The following is a 25,048-nucleotide window of genomic DNA, read 5'->3' as shown; positions in this document are numbered from 1 at the left end:
TTTTATCGTATGTTCACATCTAAATAAAGGAAACAGACTGTGTTCTAGAATCTACAGATAAACTTGAGCATGGTGAGTTTTTAGATCGTCTCATTACTGTCATGGGAAAAAAGGATGAGATGATGATGATGATGATGATGATAATGAAGAAATCCTCTACTTGACCACTTTAAGGTTTACTACAGGACCGAGATGAATGTAAAGACGACACACTGGGAGATCAGGACAGTCCCACCTCTTCTCAGGCCACACCCCTCTCTCCCTCCTTTCTTTTTTCTTTTTCTCTTCATTCCTCCATTGGTGTCACTGGGTGAGGATGGGTGCGGCCTTCAGAAGGTTCTGCACTCGATTCTGCTGTTGCTGCTGCATCAGTGATGAGGACGAAGAAGAAAAGAGGCCGATATTCAGGTATTTATCTCACACACACACACACCTGAGGGAGTCACTGTTACACCCTGAGGTTGATTGTTTTCCTCTAACAGCATGTCCCCAAGTGTTTTATTCCTCTTACACCACAGCAATTTACCAACAATTATAATTTTGTAAACATGTCGGAATGACAGCTTGTAGTTTTTAACCATTTACAGCTTCACGTCTGACTGATACACAGCACTGACACTGGAGACTCCTTCCAGAAACATCACACAAACACATTTCAACTGACAGAAAACTTCACCATATGAATGTTTTTCTTCTGTTTATTATCAGTGGAGCATCTGTGAATGAGTTGTTACGAAAAATAACGTATTAGAACGAGTGCATTCATATGAACCTGCACTACTGTCAGATCTGCTGTTAGAGAGAATTAATCAACACCTTCTGACCAATCAAAGTCCAGAACTGAGCAGTTGTGTGTGTGTGTGTGTGTGTGTGTGTGTGTGTCAGTAATGAGACATTGGAGTATTTTGACCGTGAGGCAAAAAAGAGACGAGATCAGGAGACGAACCTGTGGAGTGAACCTGGAGATCCATCACACTCAGAGAGAGACGATGACCGAGCACTTTATAACCTCCTGCAGAGCCGAGCTAAAACACGCAGGGGCTCACAGGTACACACACACACACACACACACACACACACGCACACACACACACACAGCTTGTAGAATAAGTAGCTCATTTGCAGGTTGTTACGGAGCCGTAGAGGGGACATGGTGAATAAAAAAATAAAGCGTGGGAACGACTTATAAGGCATGCGCACGAGATATTAATGTGCGCGCACAAGTTATAACCCGTGCGCACGGTTTGCGTTAAGGCGTGCGCTCGGGTAGTTAAAAGTGAGGGGACGAGTTACAAATCGTTCCCTCGCTTTCATTAAGGCGTGTGCACGAGATATTAATACGTGCACTCGAGTTATTAAAAAGTGAGGGAACGTCTTAAAACGCCTTCCCTCGGTTTATATCCAAGGCGTGGGAATGATATCCTATGTCGTTCCCTCGACTTATTAAAATATTCCCACAATATCCTTGTTTTCGTTGATCTCGTTGCCTACACACATACACGTGTACACAGGCTGTAGCTCACCATGGTAGCTCCGGAAATACTAGACGCTATTTTATTATATTTTAATACTGGACTCAGATACACAGAAATCCTCGATGCACTTGCATCCCAACATGGCTTTATTATAAGTCTGAGACACCTCAAGAGAGTTCTGAGAGAGAATGGGCTTCGCCGGGAGGTGTCTCAGACTTATAATAAAGCCATGTTGGGATGCAAGTGCATCGAGGATTTCTGTGTATCTGAGTCCAATATTAAAATAGAATAAAATAGCGTCTAGTATTTCCGGAGCTACCATGGTGAGCTACAGCCTGTGTGTACGTGTGTGTGTGTGTGTAGGCAACGAGATCAACGAAAACAAGGATATTGTGGGAATATTTTAATAAGTCGAGGGAACGACATAGGATATCATTCCCACGCCTTGGATATAAACCGAGGGAAGGCGTTTTAAGACGTTCCCTCACTTATTAATAACCCGTGCGCACGCCTTTATAACTCGAGTGCACGTATTAATATCTCGTGCACACGCCTTAATGAAAGCGAGGGAACGATTTGTAACTCGTCCCCTCACTTTTAACTACCCGAGCGCACGCCTTAACGCAAAGTGTGCGCACGGGTTATAACTCGTGCGCGCGCATTAATATCTCGTGCACACGCCTTATAAGTCATTCCCACGCTTTGTTTTTTTTTTATTCACCATGTCCCCTCTACAGCTCCGTAGGTGGTTGTAAAAAAATGAATGAAGAAATTTATCAACCATCACCAAAAAATTTTGTTGTTATTATTATTATTATTATCAGGGATACAGGAGGCTGAGTGTGGATATCGAGGCAATGAGAGAAGTGAGGAGGGAAGTGAGAGACAAGTGGAAGATCATCCTGGAGAATCTAGGTGTGTGTGTGTGGGGGGGGGGGGGGGGGGTGTATGTTTGTGTGTGTGTGTGAGAGAGAGAGACAGAGAGAGAGAGATTTGCTTCTACATGTTACTTTTGGTTTATTTCCTTCAGTGGTCTATTTATTATTTCTCTCTCTGGTTGGTCAGGCTTTATGCAGGAGGCGGAGTCTCTGCTGACAGTCAATGCGAATGCATCATATGACCGAATGAGGAATGCAGTGACGGCCAGGAGCCTGTTACAGACACTTTACTCGGAGACGTCCATCTTTAACAGCAAGGAGGCTCCACCTGAGAGATACCTGTTCATCCTGGTGAGAGAGAGAGAGAGAGTCAGAGAGAGTCTCTGTATGTACTCTAAATAACTGTATCAGTGCAGTAAAGTGAAACCCTAAACACACACACACACACACACACACACTGTTAGCCAGTAGCCTAAAACACTTTACAGCATCAGTAGACTGTCAGAATTACACACACCATCGTCATCGAACAGAAGTGTTGAGTTCTCCTGCTCAATGTCCTCAAGGTGAAAATGCAACAATACACAAAACTCATAAAACACAACCTGATAACCACCAAACAACTCATACGACTGCTTAACAATCAACTACTGCCACAAATTCAACAACAAATCACCTGACTATTCTCTGTCTGTCTGTCTGTCTGTCTGTCTGTCTGTCTGTCTGTGTTATGCTAAGGCCTAGGGGAAACCTGAGCATAGCATAAAAGTGACTTGCCCGTTCCCCACTCCCAAGGATGACCAGTGCCACAGTGTCAGAAACGGCAGGCACTTACAGAAGCAGTCACAGGGGAGAGCGGGTGTGTTGCAAACTGGTAAACAAATCCCAATTGAGAGACAAACTCATAGTCAGGGGAAAGCCAGGAGTCGAGCGATGTACAGACTATAGAAGACTCGATGAATAATCGGAGTCAGAAACAAATGAAACCCGAGTCAGAGTCACAGGAAGTCAATACAATAAACAATGACTCGGTAGGGTCAGGTAGTAACACACTGAGCGATACTTCACACTGATGGGTTGGAGTTAGTCCTTAAGTACTTTAGTTAATTAAAATTCAGTCCTAGGTATGATGTTAAACTGTAACCGGTGGTGAGTCTCAGGATCCAGGAGGACTTGAGTATTGGGGAAAGTGGAGTTACCCCTTAATTACCATTGCTCCCAGGTCTGATCTGACCCGGAGTGGTAGCACCTGCCTGGGTCCCAGCTATGGGTTAAATAGTACATCACCAATAAGGCACTGGCAGCAGGGCACTTTTCAGTGCAATGTGGCAGATGAACCCAACAGGGTCCATGGCACACCACCAGACAGCATGCAGAAGAGCCACTCAAATGGCCAATGGATAGCATCACTTGGCAAGTCAGTCAGCCTGTCACTGCAGGGCAACTTCCATACCCATCAGGTCTGTGGCACTTTTGTGCACCACTTAGCATCAGGTCTAGAGGTCCAGAGAGACAACACGATGGGGGCACAACATCGTTTGTTTTACCTTACTGTGCAAGGCGCTTCGTTAGGAGAGGAGAATAGTATATGAGAGCTCAAGAGGCCAGGCATTCCATAGCAGCTTGGCCGGGCCATTAGTGCCACCGCTGCAGGCAACTCTGTCGTTCTGGTGTGGGCCTCATGGCCCATCTGCATTTCTGCGCATCCTAATGGAGCAGCAATCATCACTAGCGATGGACAGCTGACTATGACTTTAGTTAATGAAGTGTGGGTATGGCGATGATTGATTAGAATTCAGGTGAGGGAGAACCATGAGGTGTTTGGGAGTCGTAGTCCATGGCAGCCACGTTTGGAGGCTGCCACTTTCTTGTCTAGAAGTTCAGCACTTTGTGTACCTGACTTCTGCATTAGTTGTATGTCGTTCTGGATAAAAGTGTCTTATAAATGCTATGTAATGTAATGTTATGCTATGAACTCTGGTTGCTCACACTATGTGTGACAGAACACCCCCTGAGGCGCTCACTCTGGGAGCGTTTCCTATTCTGGGACACCCACATTTTCTGGGTGCTGATTTCTTCAGATGACTGGCGTGGAATTCTTGGGTTAGTAATGGATCCAGGATGTCCTTAGCTTGGACCCAGCTGCATTCCTCAGGTCTGTAGTTCTCTCAGTCTACCAGATACTTGAGGATGCCTTGCCTATGATGGGAGTTGAGAATCTTGTGTACCTGATATACCTGTTGTCCCTCCAGGTCATGTGGTGTGGGTGGTTCTGTGCTCAATATGCTTGTTGCTGATGGACCTGGAATGGCTGGCTTTAGACAAGGTACATGGAACATAGGGGACATGCAGCAGTGTTGAGGGAGTTCTAGTTTGTATGATACCCTGTTTATTTGTTGAAGGTACACTTGAAAGGTCTAGTGTACCTGGCACTAAGTTTCCTGCAGGTGTTGGGATCTCGTAGGTCCCTGGTGGAGACCCAGACACTGTCTCCCGGAGCATACATGGGTGTCTCCCCTCTGTGCTTATCTGCATAGTACGTGTATCTTTGGACCACCTGTTCAAGATGTTGGTGGGCGCGCTCCCATATACGTTCACTTTGCTGGAACCAGGTATCGATGGTTTGATGTTTGTGGGAGAGTCGTCCCAGGGAAATAATGGTGGCTGGTATCCAAGTACACATTGGAATGGGGTGAGCTGTGTGGCTGAGTGTTTGAAGGAGTTCTGGGTGTATTAGACCCATGGGAGAAACTGGGCTCACTCATTTGGATTTTCAAGATAGAATACCCTTGAAAAGTATCCTATTTCCTGGTTTGCTCTTTCCACTTGGCCATTGGATTAGGGGTGGGAGCTGGAGGTTAGGCTTACTGCTACCCCAGCTTGTCCATGAACTTTGACCATAATGTGGATGTAAATTGTGGGCCCCAATCATTCACTATGTCCTCCAGGATGCCAAAGTACTGGAATGCGTGTGAAAATTAATTCTACTGTTTCAAATGCTGTGTGTATGTCACAGTCCGGTCCAGTCCATCCATGCCTTAGATTGTGGGACTTCCATGCTGGCTCCAGGACAGGAATTCAGTCCTGCCTTGCTGAAGGCCATTTCCTGAAGTGGCACTCCCACACCTGCTACCACTCCTCTCCCATCAGCCAGGGCTTTTTAAGAACTGTTTGGAGCTACTCCATTTGCCAGACTGTCTCTTGTAGACTTTTCTTGCCTTGCTACAGCTCATTGGTATTGTGTCTTCTTGAGTCCCCCTCCCTGAATTTTTCCTAGTTTTTTGTTGTTTTTCTGTCCAGTTTTTTATCCCTGTTTTTGCCTGCCTGTCCTTTTGAATTGTGTCGTTTGCTACCTCTGCCTGGATTTCCCTTGTCCCTGTGTTCATCAGTTTTTGTGAAGATTTTTCTGTCCTGTTTTTTTGTCCCTGATCATGTCTACCTGCTCCTCTGTGTTTTTGACCTCCTGGTCTGTTTTTTGACTACCGATTTTCACCTGAGCCCTACCGTACCTTTGCCTTTCTGCTGTCTACTTCATTAAAGAAGTTTTCACTTTACACTGCCTGTTTTCTGAGTCTGCTCTTGGGTCCTCACTTCACCTCAGCTTGCCATTCCTGACAGTGTAAGCCAGACAATGGAATGAGGTGGAGGGTTTTGGAGAATCAGTCAATGATTACCATGATAACTGTGACCCTGTGAATTGGGCAGATTGGTGATGAAATGTATGGCAGTGTGAGACAAAGAGCATTGGGGTGTGGATAGTGGTATGAGCTTGCCTGCTGGCAGGGACTGGGGTACCTTGGCTTGAGTGCATGCAGCACAGGAAGAAATGAATTCATTAATTTCTGAGAGCATGTTCTCTCACCAGTACTTTGTCTCGAATAATTGATGTGTGATGGCTGTTGGTATGTACTGTGACTGGTGACAAGTATGCCCAAGTGATGAGGTGGCCCCGAAGTTGCTGAGGAACAAAAGTTAAACCAGCGGGACAGGTTTTGGGGATGTTGTGGGGTTGGGCTTGAGCCAATTCCTTGTCAAACTCCCAAGCGAGAGCGTTAATAAAACACTGGGTGAGTAGAATGGGTGTGGATACTTGGTTGGAGGAAGTGGAGGAATGAATTCTTGAGAGGGCATCAATTATAGTATTCTTGGATCTGGGTGGGTAGGAGATAGAGAACTGAAAATGAGTAAAGAATAAGGCTCAATGTGCCTGACGAGGATTCAGTCTTTTGACTGAGTTCAGATATTCTAGATTCTTGTGATCTGTGAGAATGACAAAGGGATGTGAGGCTCCCTCGAGCCAGTGTCTCCATTTTTCCAGGGCTAGTTTGACAGCTAAGAGTTCTCTGTTACCAGTGTTGTAATTTTGTTCTGCTGGGGTGAGTTTACTGGAGAAAAACAACACAGAATGCAGTTTGGGTCTTTCTCCAAGGCGTCGAGACAATATGCTGCATACTCCTGACTTGGAGGTGTCAACCTCTACAGTGAATGGTTCTGCAGGGTCTGGGTGCTTGAGGATGAGTGCGGTGGTGAAGACTGACTTGAGCTGGGAAATGGCATCCTTTGCTCCATGGTTCCATTGGAGCCGCGCAGGTCCCTTTTTGAGTAATGTAGTGAGGGGAGTGACTATGGTGCTAAAGCCCTGGATGAACCTCCAATAAAAGTTGGCAAAACCCAGGAACTGTTGAAGCTCCTTTACTGTGGTGGGTGTGGGCCATGTTGTGACTGCGGCTACCTTGTCTGAATCCAGTGTTGTAGTCGGGTCACTAAACCTCGAAATCGAGTCCAGTCTCGAGTCCCCAGTGTTCAAGTCTGAGTCAAGTCCAAGTCATTAAAGAAAATTTCGAGTCGAGTCTGAGTCGAGTCCATTATTGATCCAAATTAAGTCCGAGTCAAGTCCAATACTCCAACCGTACCATTTGACAGTGTTTCAGTGCCATTAACATTAGTTTGTTCCTGAACATGATGTATGAACAAGTGAATGTGCTTCTCTTTGTCAGGGAGTGTGACGTATTCTGTTAGAGATGGTTAGGAGACGGATGTAAGTGTAGAAGGTGTGTTTATTAATACAAGTAAAGACAGGTAAACAATCCAGAATGGCAGGCAAAATTGTAAAATTGTGAAACAGGCAGTACAGTAGTGCTTGAAAATTTGTGAACCCTTTAGAATTTTCTATATTTCTGCATAAATATGACCTAAAACATCATCAGATTTTCACACAAGTCCTAAAAGTAGATAAAGAGAACCCAGTTAAACAAATGAGACAAAAATATTATACTTGGTCATTTATTTATTGAGGAAAATGATCCAATATTACATATCTGTGAGTGGCAAAAGTATGTGAACCTCTAGGATTAGCAGTTAATTTGAAGGTGAAATTAGAGTCAAGTGTTTTCAATCAGTGGGATGACAAATCAGGTGTGAGTGGGCACCCTGTTTTATTTAAAGAACAGGGATCTATCAAAGTCTGATCTTCACAACACACGCTTATGGAAGTGTATCATGGCACGAACAAAGGACCTTCTGAGGACCTCAGAAAAAGCATTGTTGATGCTCATCAGGCTGGAAAAGGTTACAAAACCATCTCTAAAGAGTTTGGACTCCACCAATCCACAGTCAGACAGATTGTGTACAAATGGAGGAAATTCAAGACCATTGTTACCCTCCCCAGGAGTGGTCGACCAACAAAGATCACTCCAAGAGCAAGGCGTGTAATAGTCGGCAAGGTCACAAAGGACCCCAGGGTAACTTCTAAGCAACTGAAGGCCTCTCTCACATTGGCTAATGTTAATGTTCATGACTCCACCATCAGGAGAGCGCTGAACAACAATGGTGTGCATGGCAGGGTTGCAAGGAGAAAGCCACTGCTCTCCAAAAAGAACACTGCTGCTTGTCTGCAGTTTGCTAAAGATCATGTGGACAAGCCAGAAGGCTATTGGAAAAATGTTTTGTGAACGGATGAGACCAAAATAGAACTTTTTGGTTTAAATGGGAAGCGTTATGTTTGGAGAAAGGAAAACACTGCATTCCAGCATAAGAACTTTATCCCATCTGTGAAACATGGTGGTGGTAGTATCATGGTTTGGGCCTGTTTTGCTGCATCTGGGCCAGGACGGCTTGCCGTCATTGATGGAACAATGAATTCTGAATTATACCAGCGAATTCTAAAGGAAAATGTCAGGACATCTGTCCATGAACTGAATTTCAAGAGAAGGTGGGTCATGCAGCAAGACAATGACCCTAAGCATACAAGTTGTTCTACCAAAAAATGGTTAAAGAAGGGGGAGGGGTCACGTGACCCGACAAAGATGGCAACTTAGAAGAGGGGCTCCAGTCAACCATGCACAAAAATCCTTTTATTCCCTGGATAGTGGCTTGGAATTCAGATTTCCCACTTAATGTCAACTATGTCAACATGTCATGCAACAAAGGAATGCAACATTTTTACTTGAGCTCGCAAATCGACCGCTTACAACAAGAAAAAGGCCTCAACACCTGAACGTGTGGAAACCAGTAAGATGGCTGACATAGCAGATGTGCTAACAGAGCTAAAGTCACTCCGCTCTGAGTTTGGACTAAAACTGGACGGCATTAATTACCGTCTTGGAGATGTGAACAATGATATAATAGCACTAGAGGGTAAAGTGGCTGAAGTTAAACAGGACGTGTCAGAACATACTAAACACATCGAAGAAACAGAGGGCCGAGTGAACACGGCAGAGGAAGAACTTAAGAAAGTACAGGCGGAATTAGCTTCATCTTTAAAATGGCTGGCATACCTGGAGACGAAGACTGACGACTTAGAGAACCGTAGGAGAAGGAAGAACCTACGTGCGTTTGGTCTCCAAGAAGATGCCGAGGGTACACAACCACTGCTGGACTTTATCCGGGAAATGTTACCGAAGTGGCTGGGGCTCAGTGCGGACCAGACCCCGGTATTGGAAAGGGTACATCGCACCTTGGCACCGGCGAAGCCTAACCAACACAAGGGCGTTCTTATATGCTTCTGGAAATTCCAGGATAGGGAGACTGTTTATTGTCTTTCATCACAGAAGAATATCCTACACAATGGAAATAAAATCACTTTTGTACAGGACCTTTCAGCAGAAACGATGAGGAAACACCGGGAGTTTAATACGGCCAGAAAGTTGTTCACCGAGATGGGAGCATTCCGGGGATTACAACTGAATCCTTGCAAGATGAGAGTGGTCCATGATGGGAAGATGTTCCTCTTTTCTTCACCGCATGAAGCAGAGGAATTTCACTGTGAAATCAACCTAAAGGATAAACTCTGTTCTTCGCACATACAGTCAGCCTCTGATGACAGGCGACACTGGTAAGATGGGCTAATGGGACTGGCAATGCAAATGCAAATGTTATAAATGACCCAACACACTTCCTTTTATTTTTATATATATAAAATGTATATATTGTTAATAATGAGCAATCTATACAGAGTGTGAACAGGGCCCAGTCTTATTTTGTCCCCCCAGCATTTTGAGTTTGATGTTTGATAAAGTCATCATTATTATAAAGATAAAGTCTAAAACCTTCAGCTAAATTATTTTATTTTATTATGTTTTTATTGAAATTCATTTAGTTTATACAAAATGATAAAGATGTTTGCAAAGGGAGGGGGATAAATTTAAATTTATTTCTTTACATGGACCAATCTGTTCTTTTGAATATCCGGGGGAAATAATTACTAATAATTACTGTTAAGAGATGTGTTGTGCACGATTGGTGATGGGTTAAGATTTCAGTTTAAAGGCTCACGTAGACTAACTGCTCCTCATGTAAATGTGGATTAGTGCTCCTCAGTTATTTAGTGAAATTTTTGGGAACAGCGGGTATAATGTTCAGACTTAAAGCACTTCAGTTTGGGAAGTGCTTGGGGCAAAGGGGAGGGAAGATATCCGGCAAAATTGTATATGTTCATAGTTTTTGTTTTTTTGTGTGTGTGTTTTCAACAGCAGTATCTTTATTTATTTGCTTGGTTTCTGCGACTGGACAGAATTACATCTTATTCACAAAATTAAAACACCAATATGTCTAAAATAAAAATTACCAGTTGGAATGTTAGGGGGCTGAGAGAAATGGCCAAAATTAAGCAGGTTTTAAACAGAATCAGACAACTTAAGTCCCAAATAGTTTTCTTGCAGAAGATACATTTAAGAGCAGCAGAAATTGATAGATTACAAAAAAGATGGCCAGGTCAGGTTTTTTGTGCTCCATCATGCTAGAGGGGTGCTCATACTTATACATAAATCTTTACCGTTCCAAACTGCTAATGTTATTTGTGATCATTATAGTAGATATATCATCATCCAGGGTAGCATATCCACACATAAATTGAAACTGGTTTGCATCTATGGTCCAAATGATGACAACCCAAGATTTTTTCAGAATCTCTTGCTTACTCTGTCTACCCTGCAAGGTATGTACATAATTGGTGGTGATTTTAATCACACTTTAGTGCCCATAAAAGATCACTCTACTAACCTTGACTCTATTCATATGCAGACAAGGAGAATATTGCTGCAGTCTTGTAAAAATTTGAATTTGGTTGAAATATGGAGGGAATTGCACCCAGATAGAGTTGAATACTCCTGTTATTCAAGCACACATGGCACCCACTCGCGAGCTGACTATTTTTTGGTCTCTTTCGGATTTCTTTCAAAAATTAAAGAGTGGTATGATAGCATTGTCATAAGTGATTATCCAGCTGTATCATTAAATTTGCATATAGATACACTTATTTACAATTCTAAGAGATGGAGATTTCCCATTGAGTTGCTGCAGGATGCAGAGTTTATAAAATTTGCCGAAGAACGTATTAATAATTATTTTGAAATCAATCTTGATCAGACTGACACCTGTGTTAGATGGGAGGCGTTTAAAGCATATATTAGAAGGGAAATTATTAGTTATACGAAATCCAAAGCCAAACAACAGCGTATGGAAATGGAAACAATTGAAAATCAAATTAGACTGTTGGAACAAGACTTGTATAATAATTACAACCAGCAGAAAGCAAAGGAATTGCAAATTATGAGAGCAAAATATAATAAGTTATCCATAGAAAAAGTTGCAAAAAGGTTAATGTGGCTAAAACAGTCTTATTATGATCAAGGAGAAAAATGTGGTAAACTACTGGCTTGGCGACTCAAGAAAAAACAGTTAGACAGGGCGATCAATAACATCAAGACACCTGTAGGTGATGTGATTTCAGAACCAGTGGAGATCAATAACATTTTTAGGGATTTTTATGAGTCCTTGTATGCATCAGAGTGTTTAGATGATTTAGAGAGTCAAAATTCTTTTTTTGATCAGTTGAAATTTCAGACCTTGTCAGAAAATGAACAACAGGAATTGGATTGCAGTCTAACAGTGAAAGAATTAGCAGAGGCCATTCAAAGTATGCAGAGTGGGAAAGCACCAGGGCCGGATGGCTTTCCTATTGAATTTTATAAGAGATTTGGGGAGAAACTTCTGGTACCACTATTGGCCATGTATAAGTAATCCTATGCAAAAGGAATACTCCCTCCATCCTTGAGACTTGCAATAATAACCTTAATTCTGAAACCAAACAAACCACCGAACGAGTGCTCTTCTTTCAGACCTATTAGTTTGATAGGGTGTGATATCAAAATACTCTGCAAGACCTTGGCCAGAAGGCTAGAGTTGTATCTTCCGCACCTTGTCGGTAATGATCAAAATGGCTTTATTAAAAATAGACATGGATTTCATAATATCTGGCATGTTCTGAACATATTGTATGAAAAACACAGTTTTGGAGATACAGCCATCTTATCCTTAGACACGCGCCAGGCCTTTGATAGGATCAAGTGGGGCTTCCTTTTTAATGTGCTCCCACGGTTTGGAATTGGTGTAAATTTTTTGAGGTGGATAAAGCTCTTGTACACAAGCCCAACTGCCGAAATATTGACCAATAATAATGTCTCTAAACCATTTACTCTCCAACGATCAACCAGACAAGGGTGTCCATTATCGCCTTTGCTATTTGTGTTGGCTATTGAGCCCTTGTCTATGGCCATTAGAACTCATGAAGGCATCACGGGTATAACTATTGGTGGCTATGAACATCACATAGCTTTGTATGCGGATGACATAATTATTTTCCTAACAAACTTAAAAGATCGTATTCCCCAATTAGTGAATTTAATTGAAACCTTTGGAAATATATCAGGGTATAAAATAATTCCAAATCGGCACTAATGTTTTTGAATGAAAATGAAAGACTGCAGCCTATTGTAAATACACCATTTGCAACCACAAAAGAAGGTTTTACATATTTAGGGGTTAAAATTAGTCCTGATGTGAAACAAATAGTTTCTTTAAATTATGATCCCTTGGTGGACAGAGTGAGGGAGATGCTAAACCGATGGACACAAATGCCAATATCTATGATTGGTCGCATAAACATAATTAAAATGCTAGTCTTACCAAAGTTTTTGTATCTTTTTCAGTCACTTCCGCTTCCTTTACCTGACACTTTCTTTCACAACATTAATGATTTGTTGAATCAGTTCATCTGGAATAATAAAAAGGCCAGACTACAACTAAGGCTATTATATTTTCCATATGAAAGAGGGAGGCTTCAGCTCCCCAATCTAAAATTGTATTACTGGGCTGCCCAGCTAAGGTCAGCAATGTATTATTTTTCAGTAGCTCCCCTCCCAGCATGGGTGACTATAGAGCAGATATCAACATCAGGGCTTCCTCTCAAGCTTTATTTATATTCAACAAGTGTCAAAAGCCTAGTTAAACAGACAAAGAATCCCTTTCTTCATAATACCATCTCAGTGTGGTACTCCGCACACCAACATGGTGGAGACACACCAGCATTATCCCAGTTTTCCCCTATATGGGGCAATAATTGTTTTATACCGGGGAGAGCAGATGGTGGATTTAAGATGTGGTTTAACAAAGGTGTTGCGAAAATTTCAGATCTATGCGCAGAGGGCAACTTAATGTCATATAATCAGCTGTGTGAGAAATATGATATTCCAAGAAAACATTTCTTTAAATTCTTGCAGCTGAAACATTTTATCTTATCCACATATAAACAACTGTTGTCTATACCTCCATTGTCTAAGATTGAGGAACTGACTCTATCCCACATGAATAGGAGAGGACAGTTCTCATTGTTCTATGAGTTAATATTAACTTATTCAAAAGAGTCATTTTCCAAAAAGCTGGAGGCATGGAGAATTGACATAAAGGAGGATATTCATGAAGCTGATTGGGAAAGGGCTTGTTCTAAGGCTCAGACCCAGTCTATTAACAAAAAATATGTTATTACAATGAAAATGGTTGATGCGTACCTATCTTACACTGAGTAGGTTAAATCACATATTCCCTAATGTCCCTGATATTTGTGTGAAGTGCAGAGAGGAAAAAGGTACATTAATTCATCATTTATGGGAGTGTACAAGGATACAACGATTCTGGAAGAGTGTAACAGAATGTATAGGTGTTGTAGTTGGAAGGGAGATTCCTTTGCGAGCCAAACTCTGTATACTGGGAATATACCCTGAAGACTTTGTTGTGAACCAACAACAGTTGCTGCTTATCGACTTTGGACTTTTACAACCCAGAAGGATAATCACATTGTTATGGAAAAGTGTGGATGCACCTTCTACTGGAATGTGGACAAAGGAACTGATGGCCTGTCTAGCTCTGGAGAGACTAACATATATTGTAAAAAAGAAAGAAAAGAACTTTGCTCACTTGTGGAGGCCTTACATAGATTTTTTGGAAACTCATGATTTTGAAATGTGATTAATTTAAAATGTTCTGTAATTTATGCACTGCTGTGAACTTTTTTCTTTCTTTTTTTGCCAGATTGGGGGGGGGGGATAATGTATTCATTTTATTTGTTAAAATGTTCATGTTTAAGGTCAATATGAAAATCTCAATAAAAATATGTCTAAAAAAAAGAATGGTTAAAGAAGAATAAAGTTAATGTTTTGGAGTGGCCAAGTCAAAGTCCTGACCTTAATCCAGACGAAATGTTGTGGAAGGACCTGACGCGAGCAGTTCATGTGAGGAAACCCACCAACATCCCAGACTTGAAGCTGTTCTGTAAGGAGGAACGGGCTAAAATTCCTCCAAGCCGGTGTGCAGGACTGATCAACAGTTACCGCAAACGTTTAGTTGCAGTTATTGCTGTACAAGGGGGTCACACCAGATTCTGAAAGCAAAGGGTCACATACTTTTGCCACTCACAGATATGTAATATTGGATCATTTTCCTCAATAAATAAATGACCAAAGTATAATATTTTTGTCTCGTTTGTTTAACTGGGTTCTCTTTATCTACTTTTAAGACTTGTGTGAAAATCTGATGATGTTTTGGGTCATATTTATGCAGAAATATAGAAAATTCTAAAGGGTTCACAAACTTTCAAGCACCACTGTAAGTCAAGCAAGGCACAAACAGGCTATCGTAGACTCGGCAGGATCAAAGATTAGAAACAGGAAATCAGGGATCAGGAAACCAAACAAGGAAATAAGGCTTGGTAATGTGTCAGCAACGCAACTCAATACTTTGCAAAGTGTGCTTTCACAGTTTTTATATCGGCATGCTGTTTGTGCCTTAATCCTGTGTAGGTGTGAGTCATTTACAGAGCACACCCGAGTCTATCTGATGCACGCGTCAAGGCGGGCAGGTATGACACTGTTACATGAAATTAGTACAAAAATTAATGTAGATATAAATATATTATGCCAAATTATTATGGCATGTTAAAAAAAATAAAGAAAAAATCTGAGTCCTCATCTCCAATTTATGAGTCCAAGTCCAAGTCATCAGTGCTCAAGTCCAAGTCAAGTCACGAGTCCTTAAAATTAGGGCACAAGTCGGACTCGAGTCCGAGCCCTGGACTCGAGTACTACAAGCCTATCTGAGTCCATACTAACTCCCTTTGCATTGATCTCATAACCCAGGAATGAGATCTGTGAAGCATGGAATTTGCATTTTTCTGCCTTCACGTACAAGTGGTTGTCAAGGAGCCGGGAGAGCACAGTTCTAACTTGTTTCACATGACTTTCCTTGTCTGGGGAGTATATTAGGATGTCATCAATATAAGCAATGATGTAGCAGCCCAGCATGTCTCTAAGAACATCATTGATGAAACATTGAAATACTCTGGGTGCACAAGATAGCCCATATGGCATTACACAGTACTCAAAGTGCCCGGAAGAGGTGCTGAATGTTATCTTCCATTCATCCCCCTCACGGATATGCATCAGGTTGTAGGTGCTCCTAAGGTCCAGTTTCATGAAGATACAGGCTGATCAGAGCTGTTCTAGAGCCAATCGTACCAGTGGCAGTGGATATGAATACTTAACAGTGATTTGATTGAGTCCTCTTCAGTCAATGCAGGGCCTGAGGGCCCCCCCCCATTTCTTCTCTACAAAGAAGAATCCTGCAGATGCAGGTAATGTGGAAGGTCAGATATAGTCTTGTTGTAAGGCCTCCTGTACATACTCCTCTATAGCATTCTGTTCAGTGAGGGACAGGGGGTAGATGCAACAGCGTAGTGGTGTGGTGCCTGCACAATCGTAAGGTCTGTGGGGAGGCAGCCCATTGGTCTTTCCCTTACTGAAGACCTCCTTGAACTTGAACTCATGGTAGCAGGTAGGGATGTATTCAGTGCCACCTCGTGCCGGGCTTTCCATGGAGGTGGAGGCTAGGGTAATCCGGGGTAGGTGAAGGCAGTGCTGTTGACAGGTGGGTGACCAATGGAGGATTTCTCTGTGCTCCCAGGAAATGAGAGGGTCATGTAGTTGTAACCAGGGAAACCCCAGTATGATGGCTTGGTCCTTGGTACAAGTCACGAACAGGGATATAGTTTCTTTATGCTAGGCACCCACCTGAATCTCCAGGGGTACTGTACAGATGGTGACAAACTCCTCCCCAATGGGTCTGTCATCAGTGGCCTGGAGGCCTATGGGTTGTGGGAGTTCATGCATGGGCAGCTGGAGTCTTTGAACGACCTCACAGTCAATGAAACTGCCCATGGCCCTGGAGTCTATCAGAGCAGAGAGAGTATGGCAGGACTCTAAGAGATTTAATAACACTTTTAGCTTGAGGAATAGGTGTGGTAAAAAGGTTTTGGAAATCACTGGGGAAGTGGTGGTGTTGGTTGAGTGCCTCCCACTGTTGTCATGTCTCTGGGGATTTGGAGATCGGATAGGGCAGTGAGCCAGGAGGTGACCAGATCCTCCACAGTAGTAGCATAGCCCCTCTCTGTATTTTCTCTCTTGTTCAGACCATGGCATGCATGTGTTGGAAACCTCCATGGGCTTGGGAGGCGGGGTAAGTTGGGTGCTGCCCGGAGAAGTTTGTAAGAATGGCTCGTTATGGAGGAAATTGTCCAAACTGATGGCCAGGTTGATAAGAGAGTCAAGGGTCTGCTGGTTATCATGGCACGCTAACTCGGTGAGTTTGAATGGGTCTAAGCCTTGGCGGAACACAGCTTTCAAAGTCAGTTCATTCCAGCTGCTCCCTGTGGTGAGTGTGTGTAACTTGAGTGCATATTCTCCCTTTCATCTTTCTCCCTGTTGAATAGTCAGGAGTTTTTCATCAACCTTTACACCCTCAGGCTGATGATTGAACACTCTCTTAAATAGTTCAATGAAGCGGTCATATGAGGCTGTGAGCTCGCCGACTCTCTCCCACATGGTGGTGGCTCAGTTAAGCACTTTTCCATAGAGCAGGTTAATGAATTGGGAGATCTTTTGCTGTTTGGTGGTGCCAGATTGTGCCGTGAAAAAGAGCGAACACTGGAGTAGGAACCCCTTACATTCCAAAACTTCTCTGGAGAATTTATTTGGCTGGGGCATGAATGTAGATGGGTTGAGAGTGGGCGCGGAACATGTTAGGAGGGCCTGCAATACACCAACGGTGAGTTGGGATATACAGATGTCCAAATCACTCAACATCTGCTGATGTTCATCTGACAATCATCCCTGCAGTGAGAGAGCAGTTTGTTTCGCCTCCTCTGCTGTGTCCATGATGTAGGTGAAGTATCCTGTCAGAAACAGCAGGAACTTACAGAAGCAGTCGCAGGGGAGAGCAGCGGGTACATCGCAAAATGGTAAACAAATCCGAATTGAGAGGCAAACTTGTAGTCGGGGAAAGCCAGGGGTTGAGTGATGTGCAGACAGACTATAGAAGATTAGACAAATAATCGGAGGCAGAAACAAATGAAACCAGTGTCAGAGTCACAGGAAGTCAACACAATGAACAATGGCTCAGTAGGGTCAGGTAGTAAAATGCTGAGCAATACTTCACACTGATGAGTTGGAGTTAGAGTCTTTAAGTACTTTATCTAATGAAGTGCAGGTGTGGTGATGATTAGAATTCCAGAGAGGGAGTACCATGAGGTGTTTGGGAGTTGTCGTCCATGGTGGCCATGTTTGGAGGCTGCAACAAACTCTGGTCGCTAGCACTATGTGTGACACACAACCGACTGCAGTCCAAAACACAACTTGTTTATTTCAGCACAGATAAAATCGGCATCAGTGTGAGCACGGCCCGAAATAATAAACAAAACAGTCTATTTAAATGTCCACTAACTTACCTGGACAATAAAAGAAAAAAAAATAAAATACAGGGATCTTAGAATAGAATAGAATGCCTTTATTGTCACTATACACGTACAATGAGATTAAAGCATCCAATAACAGTGCAAAACAGTGTGTAGAGTGAGAGAGAGAGAGAGAGAGAGAGAGAAAGAAAAAAGGGGGGGTGTAAGGGGGGTAAGGTGCACAGTCCTGAGGTGAATGTGTTGCGTTTCACATTATGGAATGAGGTATTGCACATTATAAAAGTAATTGCACAGAGAGAATCACCTTATAAACCTTACTAAACTCCCTAACATCATAAGTCCTTCCCACAGCAGAATTTGACGGTTCAGACAGTCTCTCGTCCCAGTACTAACCAGGCCCTTAAGGTGCATTGGACGGCACCGATCTCCATTTCCATAGCCCTTGGCCTCTCGCCTGTACAGCTAGGGTTACAGTGGGGGCAGGTCCTCTGGTAACTGCGAGAGTTTGACTCCTCACTCACATGTATTGCAGTGTGCCTTGCCAGACAGCAGTAGGCACCATTTTTATGATGGTCTTTGGTATGAGCCGACCATGAGTAGAACTTGCGATCTCCCACTCGAGAGGCGGACAGTTACCCAGACTGCTTTTAGGGAATTATTTACACTGTTTACAACTCAAACACTTTAATCAGTCAACAACAACAAGGCACGGTCCAGTTAGGAGTCAAGAGAAAGTGAAGCGCATCAATCTTCACCAAAAAAAAAATTCAAGATGGGGCCGGTGTGTGTGGCTGGCTGTCTACCTCTGTCACTTTTGTTTGTTTTCTTGTTGGTTTTAATTCTTGACACTAAACAGATCAAGTCTCTGCTGGTGTATGATCACCAAACACTCTTGGATCTCTGGTTTTCTGTCAAAAATCAAGTAGTTGATCATGGTGGACAGAAAACTTTGCCCCCATTGCTAATGGAGATCCCAACTTACCTTCACCGGACCTTGGTCTCATGCCCCCGGCGGAAGCATCACCGTCGCCGCGGCAAGCGCAGTGGTCGGCTGATAAAACTCAAGGATTGTTTGAGGTGTTTGTCCTCCATTCCCTGGACAGAGTATGGGTTGCGTCTTCGTTTGTCTGTATGTCGGCACTCCCTGGATCCCATCGACGCCTGTCTGGTACCTGTGTTCGGCTTAGTTGAGGAATCCCGGCCAAGACGTCCCTGCTCCCCCCGGATTCACCTGCGCAGGGTAAACCGCCAGAACTTGTGGCCACTGAACCTGGCTCCCCATCCTGCTGGACCACAGACCCCGACTCTTACCAGGATTGCTCTGATAAATGCCAGATCACTGGCAAACAAAACTTTTATCCTTAGGGATTTTTTTGGCTCCCACTGTCTGGATTTCCTCTATGTGACAGAGACATGGCTGGGTGTTGGTCAGTCCGATGCTCTTTCTGAACTTCTGCCAGCAGTCAGTTGTTATTTTAACTCCCCACGGACATCAGGTCGAGGAGGAGGAACGGCGACTGTTTACAAAAATGAGTACAAATGTAAGCAGTGCTTTCCTTCTTTTTCATTCTCCAGCTTTGAGATGACTTTGTTTGAGGTGGGCCGTTCTGACCCGGTTCTGTGTGCTGTCATCTACTGACCCCCCAAATATAATAAGGATTTTATAAATGATTTTATTACCTTTTTAGCCGGAATCATGCCTGATTACGACCGCGTTCTCATTATTGGAGATTTTAATATCCATGTGTGCTGTCCTGCCCTGTGATGATCTGGTGACTTGTCCAGGGTGTACCCCGCCTTTCGCCCGTAGTCAGCTGGGATAGGCTCCAGCTCGCCTGCGACCCTGTAGAACAGGATAAAGCGGCTAGAGATAATGAGATGAGATGAGCTGTCCTGATAAGCCACTAGTGAAGGAGTTTTTGAGCCTTACTGATTCTTTTAACTTGTTACAGTCTGTGTCTGGTTTCATGCACAAACTTGGGCAAACATTAGATCTCATTCTCTCACATGGTTTGTCTTTGTTCAACCTGGAGATCTGTGAAAATGTGTTTTCTGACCATATGTCTGTATTATTTGAGGTCAGTTTTTCTTGTGCTGAAGCTAAAACTCACGCTCCTGCTCGGAGCTGTCGGACTTTTAACCCTTCCACTGCTGGTCAGTTCTCTGCTGCTTTTCATCAGCTCTGTGTCATGGATGATTTCATGTCTTTTAATATGGAGGAGCTTAGTTCCTGGTTTCACTCCTCCTGTCAAACAATCCTGGACTCTGTAGCTCCATTTAAACTCAAGCACTTCAAAGCTAAACCTGAGCCTTGGTTTAATGAGAGAACTCATGCAGTCCGACGGGAATGCCGAAAAGCTGAACGCAGGTGGAAGAAGGACAAGCTGCAGGTGTCTCTGAATATTTTAAAGGCCTGCTGGCGTCATTACCAGAATACTGTTAAAGAGGCCAGAAGAGAACACCTGTCTAACATTATTTTATCAAATCATCATAATCCACGGGTATTATTTAAAACCATTGATTCTGTTCTAAATGCCTCTCAAACCAGCAGCTTGGAACCCTTTTCTGAGTTATGTGAAATTTTTCTGAATTTTTTTATTGATAAGGTAGCCACCACAAGGGCTATGATCTCAGCTCCTGCCTCTGACCCTTCTGTTCTTGTTTCTTGTTCTGCTGTCTTTGATAGTTTGAACCTGTGACTATGTCAGTGTTAGAGAAGGTGGTAAACCACATTAAGCCTTCAGGTTCCCCCATGATGCTGTCCCTCCTAAGTTTTTTAAGAGGTTTTTCCAAGTATAAGTCAGTCAGTTCTTGCCATTATCAACACCAGTCTGTCTTCTGGTGTGGTTCCTGTGGATTTTAAACACGCAGTTGTGCAACCATTAATTAAGAAATCTGGTCTGGATCCCTCTGTGTTGGCCAATTATAGACCTGTATCCAAACTACCATTCCTTTCAAAAATTCTGGAAAAGGTTGTTTTTGCTCAATTAAAATCATTTTTGGATGAGCATATTATCATGGAGATCTTCCAGTCAGGTTTCAAAACCCTTCATAGCACAGAGTCAGCTTTGTTAAGAGTTTTTAATGACATCCTTGTAGCATCAGATTCTGGGGATCATGTGATTCTTGTCCTGCTTGACTTAACTGCAGCCTTCGATGTTGTGGACTACAACATTTTATTATATCATTTACAGCATCTTGTGGGCATTTGTGGTTCTGCTCTGGACTGGTTGAGGTCCTATCTGTCAGATAGAACCATGAGCATAAACATTTTGGATTCTGAGTCCTCCTCCGCTCCCCTGGTATGTGGAGTTCCACAGGGCTCAATCTTAGGGCCCCTGCTTTTTTCACTTTATTTACTTCCTCTGGGCTCTATTCTCAGAAAGCACGGTATCTCTTTTCATTGTTATGCTGATGACAGCCAAATTTATGTACCACAGAAATGAAAGGATGACTACTCAATTAGACCCCTACTTGAATGTCTCAATGATGTCAAATCCTGGATGGCCCTTAATTTTTTAAATTTTAATGACAAAAAAACAAGTGATGGTGTCTGGTCCCAGTGGCTCCTGTGAGTGCCCCCCTATAGACCTGGGTCCCTTGGCACTGCATCGAAAGCCCACAGTCACCAACCTGGGCTTTAAGATTGACAGTGACTTTAAGCTGGACCATCAAATTGTTAATGTCGTGAGGTCCAGCTTTTTTCATCTTAGGCAGCTGGCGAAAGTAAAGCTTATTCTTTCCAGAGAGCACTTTGAGACTGTAATCCATGCCTTTATTACATCTCGGCTGGATTACTGTAATTCACTCTATCTTGGAGTTAGCCAGTCATCCCTCTCACGTCTTCAGCTGGTTCAGAATGCAGCTGTGCGTCTTTTAACTGGTTCACGTATGAGAGATAGCATAACACCCATCCTGGCTTCGCTTCACTGGCTCCCTGTGTTTTTTAGAGTTCATTTTAAACTTCTTTTGTTTTTAAATCCTTACATGGTCTTGCTCTGCCTTACCTTTCAGAGCTGCTTCAAGTGTATGTTCCTGCTCGGTCGCTCAGGTCAGCTGATCAGTTGCTCCTGGTGGTACCAAAATCAAAGCAGAGGCTTAGAGGGGACAGAGCGTTTTCAGTTTCTGCCCCTAAGATGTGGAACAGTCTGCCTCTGTATATCAGACAGGCTTCTTCTGTGTCCACTTTTAAAACGTATCTTAAAACCTACTTTTACTCACTGGCTTTCAACCCAACCTGAGATACTGATTTGATCTTACTTGTTTTGTTTGTTATTATTTATTTATTTTATTTTTTGTGGTCTTGTTTTAGCTGTATTTTATTGTCTTACCTGTTTTTATGTTTTATGTTTTAAATCATACTCTTCATGTACAGCACTTTGTTTTCAACTGTGGTTGAGTGAAAGCGCTTATAAATAAAGATGGTATGGATATGGTATGGGAATCTTCTCCAGAAAGCAATTTAAAGCAGGTGCCATCAACCACAGTCCAATCAGCTGCTGCTACCTACAACTGAAAATCCCGAAAGAAAAATCACAGGAACAGGTGAAAAGCACCCCCCTCAGGCAGGGAAGGAGAACAGCAACAACAGAAAGAAATCAATATTAATACAGATTATGACCCAGGGTCATAACAGTCTCTCTCTCTCTCTCTCTCAGGACCGCTTGATTTATCTGGATGCTGCAGAAGACTTTGTGGCAAAAGCTCGCCGTTTTTATCCTCCTAGGGATGAAGATGACGAAGAGGAGGATAATACGATAAACCTGCCCCTGCTGCTGTCACGCGTTAATCAGCACCTGAATGCAGGAGAGGAGGATGATGATGGTGATGGAGGAGACAGGAGTGGACAGGATGATTAACTGCACTGTACTCACTGCACACTCACCACAGCACACTGTGTGTTTAAAGGTTAGAATGGAGCTCACAGCAGTTCACTGGGAGTTAAAGGCTGAGGAATGTCATTTATATACAGTAGTATAAACACTTCTAAGGGATTTGGGGTGAAGAGTCACATTACAGGATTAGGGCGAGGCTGATTTTAATGTTTAAGTTCAACTAGATTTAGGACGTAGTGTAAGGTGAACGTGAGGGTTCAGTGAGTGTGAGGGTTTATTCTGAGGGTTCAGTGAGGGTTTATTCTGAGGGTTTAGGGAGTGTGAGGGTTTATTCTGAGGGTTCAGGGAGTGTTTATTCTGAGGGTTCAGTGAGTGTTTATTCTGAGGGTTTAGTGAGTGTGAGGGTTTATTCTGAGGGTTCAATGAGTGTGAGGGTTTATTCTGAGGGTTCAGTGAGTATGAGGGTTTATTCTGAGGGTTCAGTGAGTGTGAGGGTTTAGTATCTGTGGTCCAGTTGTAAAGCTCAGAGCTGATGAATGACTGATTGGAATATTTTTAAGGTGAAACAGCTTTAAATTTCAACCTCATGTAGTTCAACCACCTTTCACTTTTATAATAACAAACCAAAGTAAATACAAAATATAAATAAAGTGTGTTTGTGTGTGTAAACCAGTAAATAAAATAATCTTAACCAAATGTGTTTTCTGGGACTGTCATGTGTTCATATTTTCAAAATTTTCTCCTTAATTTAAATTTTAAAACACCAAAAACATTACATAATGTGCTTCAATTAACAATACAAACAAACAAACAATGTCTTATACAACCCCGATTCCAAAAAAGTTGGGACAAAGTACAAATTGTAAATAAAAACGGAATGCAATGATGTGGAAGTTTTGAAATTCCATATTTTATTCAGAATAGAACATAGATGACATATCAAATGTTTAAACTGAGAAAATGTATCATTTAAAGAGAAAAATTAGGTGATTTTAAATTTCATGACAACAACACATCTCAAAAAAGTTGGGACAAGGCCATGTTTCCCACTGTGAGACATCCCCTTTTCTCTTTACAACAGTCTGTAAACGTCTGGGGACTGAGGAGACAAGTTGCTCAAGTTTAGGGAGAGGAATGTTAACCCATTCTTGTCTAATGTAGGATTCTAGTTGCTCAACTGTCTTAGGTCTTTTTTGTCGTATCTTCCGTTTTATGATGCGCCAAATGTTTTCTATGGGTGAAAGATCTGGACTGCAGGCTGGCCAGTTCAGTACCCGGACCCTTCTTCTACGCAGCCATGATGCTGTAATTGATGCAGTATGTGGTTTGGCATTGTCATGTTGGAAAATGCAAGGTCTTCCCTGAAAGAGACGTCGTCTGGATGGGAGCATATGTTGCTCTAGAACCTGGATATACCTTTCAGCATTGATGGTGTCTTTCCAGATGTGTAAGCTGCCCATGCCACACGCACTAATGCAACCCCATACCATCAGAGATGCAGGCTTCTGAACTGAGCGCTGATAACAACTCGGGACGTCCTTCTCTTCTTTAGTCCGAATGACACGGCGTCCCTGATTTCCATAAAGAACTTCAAATTTTGATTCGTCTGACCACAGAACAGTTTTCCACTTTGCCACAGTCCATTTTAAATGAGCCTTGGCCCAGAGAAGACGTCTGCGCTTCTGGATCATGTTTAGATACGGCTTCTTCTTTGAACTATAGAGTTTTAGCTGGCAACGGCGGATGGCACGGTGAATTGTGTTCACAGATAATGTTCTCTGGAAATATTCCTGAGCCCATTTTGTGATTTCCAATACAGAAGCATGCCTGTATGTGACGCAGTGCCATCTAAGGGCCCGAAGATCACGGGCACCCAGTATGGTTTTCCGGCCTTGACCCTTACGCACAGAGATTCTTCCAGATTCTCTGAATCTTTTGATGATATTATGCACTGTAGATGATGATATGTTCAAACTCTTTGCAATTTTACACTGTCGAACTCCTTTCTGATATTGCTCCACTATTTGTCGGCGCAGAATTAGGGGGATTGGTGATCCTCTTCCCATCTTTACTTCTGAGAGCCGCTGCCACTCCAAGATGCTCTTTTTATACCCAGTCATGTTAATGACCTATTGCCAATTGACCTAATGAGTTGCAATTTGGTCCTCCAGCTGTTCCTTTTTTGTACCTTTAACTTTTCCAGCCTCTTATTGCCCCTGTCCCAACTTTTTTGAGATGTGTTGCTGTCATGAAATTTCAAATGAGCCAATATTTGGCATGAAA

General features: G+C 42.8%; 1 protein-coding gene across 1 annotated transcript; it reads left to right on the top strand.

The window, feature by feature from the left end:
* The first annotated feature begins 298 nt into the window (after window positions 1-298).
* Window positions 299-23,461, top strand: mreg (melanoregulin). Its single transcript, XM_060941944.1, has 5 exons — window positions 299-408; window positions 886-1,048; window positions 2,300-2,390; window positions 2,541-2,704; window positions 22,589-23,461. The coding sequence occupies exons 1-5, from the start codon at window positions 317-319 to the stop codon at window positions 22,787-22,789; spliced, it is 711 nt and encodes a 236-aa protein (XP_060797927.1). The 5' UTR covers window positions 299-316; the 3' UTR covers window positions 22,790-23,461.
* The last annotated feature ends 1,587 nt before the right edge of the window (window positions 23,462-25,048 follow it).

Source organism: Neoarius graeffei, chromosome 16, assembly GCF_027579695.1.
Source record: "Neoarius graeffei isolate fNeoGra1 chromosome 16, fNeoGra1.pri, whole genome shotgun sequence".
Taxonomy (NCBI): domain Eukaryota; kingdom Metazoa; phylum Chordata; class Actinopteri; order Siluriformes; family Ariidae; genus Neoarius; species Neoarius graeffei.
The sequence above is the reverse complement of the archived record's forward strand: the minus strand, read 5'-3'. Positions and strand labels throughout refer to the sequence as shown.

Excerpts from the sequence above, each read along its gene's own strand:
- mreg (XM_060941944.1), top strand. The coding sequence starts at position 317 with ATGGGTGCGGCCTTCAGAAGGTTCTGCACTCGATTCTGCTGTTGCTGC. Across the intron at positions 1,049-2,299 it reads AAACACGCAGGGGCTCACAG|GGATACAGGAGGCTGAGTGT; the intron begins GTACACACACAC and ends TATTATTATCAG. Across the intron at positions 2,705-22,588 it reads AGAGATACCTGTTCATCCTG|GACCGCTTGATTTATCTGGA; the intron begins GTGAGAGAGAGA and ends TCTCTCTCTCAG.